Here is an 8,436-nt window from a genome sequence, read left to right as displayed (position 1 = left end):
AAAAATATTGATAAAAAAACAGTCAACAGCCAACAAAATAATAGGACGTAACGGAATATCTAAGGTACTTCTTCGGTTTATTTATACATCAACAGTATCAGGATAAAGTACAGCATCGAAGACTCGCTGGCGCCGCGCCGCGTCACGTTGTATAGTGTCGCCTCGACTCGCGTGCCCTACTTACCAGTTTGGCACAAGTGGAAAAGGTTCGTGCAAGCTTTGTCTAGGGGTGTGAAAGAGTTTGCTCTCTTTAATATACTGCATTTCTGCTTCCGGGGTATTCCGTTGTCACAGAAATCTCGACGTCGATATATTTTCCAAGAAAGAGGAGGCAGTTGTGCTTTTTTAAACTGGTAAAAATACACACTACTTATTTGTGTTCGACACAATTGTGTGAGAATACTAAACATTTCTACATAACATTTCGAGATAATTGAACGCAAACTCTTCATTCAAACTAAATACGAAACAGAATGATGCAGAAGCTTCAGATACATCGTGCCTCAATTATTTTTCTTTTGCGTGGAGCTACTAACGTTAACTTTTGAAAAATAGACGGAGAAACCGGGGTAAAAAAATGTAGCCTGCTACGATTTTTACACCTGTAAACTAGACTAGACTCTCGTGCCCCTCCCCCCGGCGGAGGAGTACAACGGCTGAAGAAGAGGAGGTCGGTTCGAGAGAGACAAAAGAAGGACGCCGGCCTGGAGGTGCTGGAGGTGCCTTTATGCCAAGGGCGTGCCTGTGGGAGTGCCTTGGAGGGTGGGCCGGGCCCAAGGCTCGGGGCCCGGCAGGGCAAGAGGGCCGTGAGGGACAGGGACATCAATAGCAATCCTCCCAGTTGATATCGTAGTTGTAGGTATAGGTGTACTTGTTGTAGTTGTTGTAGTTGTTGAAGTAGTTATCCTACACAGCACATATCAAAGACTACACAAGGGGAAGATAGACTAAAAACTACCACCCGAAACTACACCGCATTTGCTCGCACGCTCACACTCTAGTCACACACGCATACACACACACAGCCACGCGCATTCACTCTCACAGACTCTTGTGTTACAGAGAGGGGACATTTACCTGGAGGCCAGACCGCAGTGACGTGCTGGTGGGGGTGGTTCGAAGACCGGGGGTGGATGTTTTCTGGAAGAGAACACACATGCGGGAGTATTAGCGACGGGAGGGTAAAGGGCAGGAGATCCAGCAGGGGCACAAACTACTGCACACTACCACTCACTCATGGAGATCAAACAAACGTTAAATAAAAAGGATTATTACTCCCATGCTATGGTGGTGTAAACCAGATTAATAAATGAATAAAACTAAATCTAAAAAAACAATCACAGAAATAATAGCTTATATGTTAAAAGTAAAATAAACGCAGCCAGAGCAACCACACAGCAATTAGTGTTAGGAGAGTAAGAGTTTGGGTGAATAATGCAGTCGGGTAAGAACAATGTGTTATACATCTAGAAAATAATGAACTAGAATGAAAGTAAAAGAGTTGCATGCATGACACGTTGAAACGAGATCATTTTACTGGTTATAAATGTATTTTAACACAAAGATGATAAGATGATCCAAAATATAAAAGTAAATTTATTAAAAAAAAAATACTACTCCATCTCCCTTACTTTAAAGTAAAAAGAGCCTTGAGTTGATTATTACATAGCACATGTCGCTTTTGGTGATCAAGCCTTATCTTACGCTTTTTACAATATGACACGCAATCTTCTTTGCATACCGCAGTTTGACTTTTGGGAAGAAAGTGTTAGAAGATCGATTTCACGCCGAAAGTCGTACAAGAAGCGGCAGAACCAAACAGGGCGGCGGCGTGTAGAAGGGACACGTAGCCAAAGTCAGCAGTTTGACTGGCAGCTTTAGCGCGCTATCATGCTCGAGAGGACTTACAAGGAGGTGGATGGTGCAGTTGCACGAACTCGAGTTGTAGGCTGAGCTACCGAGTTTGTATTTGGGCAGAGGATTTAGGTGGATGGTGCAGTTGCACGGGGTCGGGCTCGGAGTTGTTCCGTACAAGTCCTACAGGACGGGCGTTTCAAAAGATTAGAAAAGGCATTGATCACCAAAAAACCAGACATGGTAATAAATGCACTCCTCAAAACACACCGCTGTTACTGAACACCATACCAAACACCACTGTAAATCTTACAGCGCAACACATCACATTACTCTGTCAACTCAAATGTGTACATAGTACACATTAAAGAAAGTGTACATGGCATGTATGCTTTAATTAATGTGTACATGGCTATGTACACATTTATAAATGTGTACATGCCCATGTACACATTTACAAATGTGTACATGCCTATGTACACGTGTACATGCCTATGTACACATTGATAAATGTGTACATGGGCATGTACACATTTATAAATGTGTACATAGCCATGTACACATTAATTAAAGCATACATGCCATGTACACTTTCTTTAATGTGTACTATGTACACATTTGAGTTGACAGAGTATTTGTAAAATTAAGTGTTTTAAAGCCCACGGTTATTGACTGAATTATAATTGGTATTTTGTTACTCATAACACTAAATTTGTTACACACTAAATTTCTAGTAAAAGTTAAAGAATTAATAAAAAAAAATTCAACTGCATGCGGAGGAAGGAGACTCGCGACATCACCGTGCGCACCCGCAGTGTAACTCTAACGCCTGTAAAAACCAGTATAGGCAAGCCCGCCGAGCAGGCCGGTCTGACGGCATTGCCTACCTCGCCCCTGGGTTTGTCTCCTGCCTGCGAGGCCCGGATAGGCAAGCCCGCCGAGCAGGCCGGTCTGACGGCGTTGCCTACCTCGCCCCTGGGTTTGTCTCCCGCCTGCGAGGCCCGGATAGGCAGGCCCGCAGAGCAGGTCGGTCTGACGACGTTGCCTACCTCACCCCCGAGTGTGTCCGTCGGCCTGCGAGGCCCGGATGGGCTTGGATCGCTCCCAAAGATTTCTGATAGCTTTTACAAATAAGGTACGAGGGAGGTACACTGTTTACTGAGAAGGGGGTAGAGCATCTGAAACCCAAGGGAGTGAACGTCACAGCCCTCTAGGTGTGTGAATTTCCATTCGTACACTTAGGACTCAATGTGCGACATTATTACACTTTCTTGGGTTTTAAGTTGTGCTATTTGTCATTCTTGCTGACCTAAGAGTGACTGTTTCGGTTTCGAGATTCAAAATTGAAAAATTTCAGAAAAAAAATAATTTATAAAAAGAATCGATTAAAAAATTTGACTGATTTACACCTACCTAAAATTTTTGAACGCATTTCTTCTAAGAATATTTTGGTGGAAAATTTAAATCCCTATACCTGGCCTAACCTACCGACCTGCGAGTGTCTATGTCGTGTTTATGCGTGTGTGTGTGTGTGTGTGTCGGTGCGTTTGCTGGTGGCACCCGGGCCGGCGCAGTCGCCAGCCTACCTTCCTGTCGGTGAGCGCGGTGACGCCCAGCTTCTCCCTGGTGGAGCCCGCCGTACTCACGCCGCCAATGGAGGAGCGGGCGGACACGATGGACGAGAGGCTCTCCCGGCTGCCGTGAAGGCCCTTGGAGTGGTGCACCTTGCAGTTGGCCGTGGACATGCGCTTCGGGGCGGGGCTGCGGCTGACCTTGTGCACGGGCGCGAACAGCCCGAACTTGGGCTCGCAGTCGAAGTACCTGAAATACAATACACGCGTTTAGAAACTGTCCAAATGTTTTCCGAGGAAGAAAATGGAAATTAGTTTACAAAACAATTGGGGAAAAATTGAAATATTTACAGAGAAATTTGAAAAAAAAAATTAAACTTCTCAAGAGAAAATCAAGAGATGTTACGAAAAATATTCATGAAAACTTCCCCAACACCTTTGATGTGTGCTCTTTTAGTCGTAACGTCTGTCTCTTACCTTGTGCCAGCCACGGAGCCGTCGTTCTTGCCCATGGGGTCGTCCAGCTCGACCCCGCACCACTCGCCGGCGGCGAAGGCGGTGGGGCCCTTGTAGCGCAGCACGCCCGCCTTGGAGCCCGTCTGGCTGCTCATCACGATGACCCGCTCGCCCAGCTTGAGCTCGGCGCCGGCCGCCAGGCTGCGCACGCTGCCGCTGGGCGACAGCGTCGGTGTCGGGGAGGCGGCCTTGGGCGCGGGGGTGGGCGCGGCGCCCAGCCGGGGCGCGGCCTTGCGCGTGACGGGCGTCGTCGGCGACGTCAGCAGCGACGACGTCGAGAGCGACGAGAGCGCCGACTCGGGCAGCGGGTAGCGGGTGAGGCGCGTGAGTCGCGAGAAGACGCCCTTCTTGGCCTCGCACTGGAAGTAGCGGACGCCGCCCACCGAGCCGTCGTTCTTGCCGATGGGCTCGTCCAGGACCACGCCGGCCCACTCGCCGGGCGCGAACTGCGTGTCGCCGATGTACGCGAGGCGGCCGGGCTTGGTGCCGCCCACGTACACGCGCTCGCCGATGATAAAGCTGTCCGTGTCCTCCGTCAGCACCGCGCTGGCGTCTGCAACGAGAGAGGCGGCCGTCAGCAAGACAAGACAAGTGTGCCAAAAGTAAGAGTTTCGCATTTAAATTGAAATAACCTTGCAACCCCTCTCATTGAAATCACACTAAAGATATTTACAGTAACAAACACTTCCATGTTCCTTGATAATTGAGTGTTTCACAACACTTGACAATATACCGTTTGGCACGCAATAATGATAAAGAAAAGTCTACGGCACTACGACAGAAATCAAACAAAATAAAAACAAACTCAAGAACCTCTGCCAACCCACATAAGAATAAAATAAACACAACACCATGCGTCGTGCACAAAGAGCGCAAAACATGCAACAGAGTAAATTGCATACAATGCGTCTCAGGAGAGAAAACACGTATCCGAGCGGTGCTTCCCACTAGCAACCCAACCGCACACACAAACACGCACTTCACCAAACAGAAAAGAAACACGAAGATTTTGTGTGCAGAAAATAATTGCTCAGCACCACGTGGATATTTTAAGGATGCTATAACAAGACTACCAGATTACCCGCCATTCTGATTTCATGACACTATTCTGTTCAAAAATACAATTTAATAAATTCACTTAAATATTAACAATTTAGAAATGGATCCACGTGGTTGGCGAGCGATGTCATACAAACCGTCTGCAGTCCCGCCCCTCCAGGCGTTCACCGCGCGCGAGTCGCGTCCCGCCGCCGCCGATCGAGTTGCGTCACATCACGTCACAAAACGAAAAGTTTTTAAAAAAGAAAAATTATCACACTTTGTGCAGCATTATTTTTTTTTAAAGTTTGTTTAGATGACGATGGAAGAGCGCACCTCGATCGCTGGCGGCGGTATGCACTCTGTGCTTTGCAAGTGCGTGCAACATTCGCTCTCAAAAATGTGTGTGACAAACGCCACACACGAGGAAGGGTCTATCACGATTGTCACACACGCACACACACAAACACAAACACAAACACACACACACACACACACACACACACACAGGCGTTGCATAGGTTGGGGAATGTCACACACACAAACACACACGCGCGAGCGCACTGTGACGGGTGCCGCCACGTGACGGCGCCCTGCTGGACCTACCGGCGGGCGCGCTGCCCATGGCGAAGCGCATCTGCTCAGCTGCAGCGCTGCACTAGATCTACCGTACCTGAGGCTCGCCGCACCCCGGCCTCGCTGAGGCGACGGAAGTCCCATGCGCTCTCGGTGCCACCTGGTGTGCAGACAGTGCAAGCAATCAAGGCCTCCGCTACGCCGCGCCACTCCAAGCAGCAAAGGCATGCACTGCGCAGGCCGAGCGAGAGAGAGACCCTCTGCAGAGACTGAGAGAGAGGGAGAGAGAAAGAGAGTCGTATGGGGATCCCCAGTTCGGGCCGCCTCTCTCGCACTCCCACAAACTCCCATCCGTGAGCAGTGATCTCCCGCGGCGGCGCTCAGCGCTGGCGCCGCAGAGCCAAATTGGAGCGGTCGCATCTTCCATTTGGGAGCAGAGCCCAAGCACGTGCGTATCGCCCACAGCCAGCCAAACGTGTAAAGCGACACTTTACACTAGAAACCCAAGTGTATGAATGTCGCGCACTTGGAGGCAAATGAGTTCCCATTTGCGCACATCGATAGACCAGTACGGGTGTGAATTTTGCAGTGAAATTGAGGACACGAGTGTACGAATGGAAATTCACACACCTACAAGTGTGCGACAGTCACACACTTGGATTTCCAGAGCAATCTAAGAAGCAACACACACGGTTACAGAAGAAGAGGGCCAGATATTGTAATGGCACATTGACAATATTTTAAAACACGTGTGGACTCTTCCTGAATGGAAGATGGACACGACTTCACAATCTGACCTGAACGCACATCAAAGATTCAAACCACACGAAGTACAGAAGCAGATAGATACACCGACTAAAGTGGAAAACATTACACATATATAATAAGCAAAAAGAGTTTTCAATTTACAGTATATTTTCAATACTAAGTGCGAAATCATTTAATTTTTAAAAAAGCAGCACAGATCATACACTGTTAAAGTCTTACGAAGAAAAATGCCAAATCCTTTGTAATACGAAGGATTTGGACGCTTCGTAAGGAGAAAATCCTTCGTAGGTACGAAGCATTTGGCATTTTGCTTCGTAAGACTTTAACTGTGTAAACTTCTCAAAAAAAGATTGAGGGAAAATTGTTTTTTTAAACATAAGGAACCTCAAAAATCCTTAGTATTTACAAGAATTTCGCATATAATATATTCAACAGGGTGAGCATACGTACTTGAAGATCTTCTGTCCGAACTGCGGCGCCGCTCGGAGTACGCGGAGTAGGCATCAGCCACGGGGTCGTCTAAGTCTACAAGCACCACAACACAGACACATGCTCAGTGCAGGCACAACCACGAGGGCGGGTGCAACCAAAACACAAGACAACACAAATACACCAAAAAAAGGCAAAGATATAATAAGGACTACATGCCGAAGAGAAGGAATGGTTGGTCTACAACTACGTTCCGACAATGTTTTTACCCATCAAAACGCGCTACCACAAACACTGGCACAAGTCGTCATTGACTGACAGTTTTGCTCAGCTTTGTGTGTGCAGACGGTGCAAGAAAACCTTCTGGTAAATGCCTGAGGACAATTGTTGTACTAGCACCTTACTTCTGTGTGCATAACTCTATTCAGGTACAAGATTGTGCCGAAGCCGTAACTAAATGTGTTTGCTCAGCTACAATATCATTGCATCTGAACTTTGTCAGTTATGCACACAGAAGTCTGGTATGCCAATTACAAGAATTGCCCTTCGGCATTTTAAGAGTAGCGCGTAATTCGATAGATGGGGTCGCCTGACGGGTAGGCAGCCCATTCGGCTCGGCGACCACGCGCCGCGCGTCCTGTCCGCCCACGACCAGAGCCGGCCGCCTTTGGAGCCGCGTCATCGACTTTACAGTCCCATGAAATATCCATCACGAATCCGTAACCATCAGAGCCGCGTCAACCACCAAGAGAGCGCACCAACAACAACCACTTCCACAAGAACATCCCCCCCATCATCATCAACACCCCCATGCAGTGCATAATGTGACCCACACAAGCACGCGCGCGGCTTATGGCCGCTCGGCTGAAAGGGCAGAGCAGAGTGCTGCTGCTGACTGCGTGCGCTTAACTTACCGGAGAGCTTGGTGCTGCGTGCGAAGTCATCACTCAGCTTGCGAATGGCGTTGGCTGTGGGCCCGTCTGCGAGAGGGGAAGCAACAAAACAAACGGCGTCAAAGCGTGCACAACACACAAAGCAAACAGAAGCGTCATCTAGTTTGTGAAGCTGAGCCAAAAAGGTGTATTGTAAACGGGATATAAGCACATCCTACTCTACAAATGGGCCGGAGCGTTTACACAAAATGTCACACAGAACAAAAGGGTGTGAGACGACCCCGTCTGTTTTGTGAAGTATTACTTATCGAATTTGACACAAAACTTGACTGTGCGTGACGTGGTAGTCACACATTCATTTAAGCGCGATTTTTTAAAGTGTAAAAACGTACAAATTTTGATAAATTATATCGAAACACTATTCGGGCGTCGTGTGTAGCGCTCCATTCATCGTCCAGAGACGTAATGTGACTCACGACGTCGCTGTGCTCACCTTGAGGACCTTGGGCCTACATGAATGAGAGACGAGGGGCGGGGGTCGTATCACTAGTAAACAAGCAACAGAGGAGAGCTATAGGATTTCGCACAGCAAAACCACTCGCAAAATCTAATGGCGAGCGAAAATAGTTACTACCATTACAACGATTTGTATACCCTTTCTCTAATATGGATCGTTTTATTACTCAGTACTCGGTGACTTTCCGGAGAGAGGAGTACAAATATTATTAAAGGGTTCCCAAAGGACTAGGACTATCATTGAGGCCCGTAGGACCCCATACTATTTTTACCCC

The 8,436-nt window shown here is 47.9% G+C and overlaps 1 protein-coding gene across 10 annotated transcripts in view; it reads right to left on the bottom strand.

Moving 5' to 3' along the window:
* Positions 1 to 155: 155 nt before the first annotated feature.
* The window catches only part of LOC127750961 (CAP-Gly domain-containing linker protein 2-like), a 27,543-nt gene continuing 19,262 nt past the window's right edge, over positions 156 to 8,436 (bottom strand). For 2 of the 10 annotated variants that reach the window (XM_052273750.1, XM_052273757.1), the window contains 8 exons: positions 7,667 to 7,732; positions 6,774 to 6,848; positions 5,653 to 5,715; positions 3,903 to 4,494; positions 3,441 to 3,675; positions 1,909 to 2,037; positions 1,078 to 1,140; positions 156 to 906 (listed from right to left, as the gene is read on the bottom strand). In XM_052273750.1, coding sequence (XP_052129710.1) covers positions 823 to 906; positions 1,078 to 1,140; positions 1,909 to 2,037; positions 3,441 to 3,675; positions 3,903 to 4,494; positions 5,653 to 5,715; positions 6,774 to 6,848; positions 7,667 to 7,732 — 1,307 coding nt within the window. In that variant the 3' untranslated portion in view covers positions 156 to 822. The remainder of the gene's footprint in view (positions 907 to 1,077; positions 1,141 to 1,908; positions 2,038 to 3,440; positions 3,676 to 3,902; positions 4,495 to 5,652; positions 5,716 to 6,773; positions 6,849 to 7,666; positions 7,733 to 8,436) is intronic. The other 8 variants (XM_052273754.1, XM_052273759.1, XM_052273751.1 and 5 more) reach the window with 7 other exon arrangements.

Source organism: Frankliniella occidentalis, unplaced genomic scaffold (genome assembly GCF_000697945.3).
Source record: "Frankliniella occidentalis isolate FOCC.00 unplaced genomic scaffold, Focc_3.1 Scaffold297, whole genome shotgun sequence".
Lineage (NCBI taxonomy): Eukaryota > Metazoa > Arthropoda > Insecta > Thysanoptera > Thripidae > Frankliniella > Frankliniella occidentalis.
Note: the sequence above shows the minus strand (reverse complement) of the source record. Positions and strands in the feature narration are given on the sequence as shown.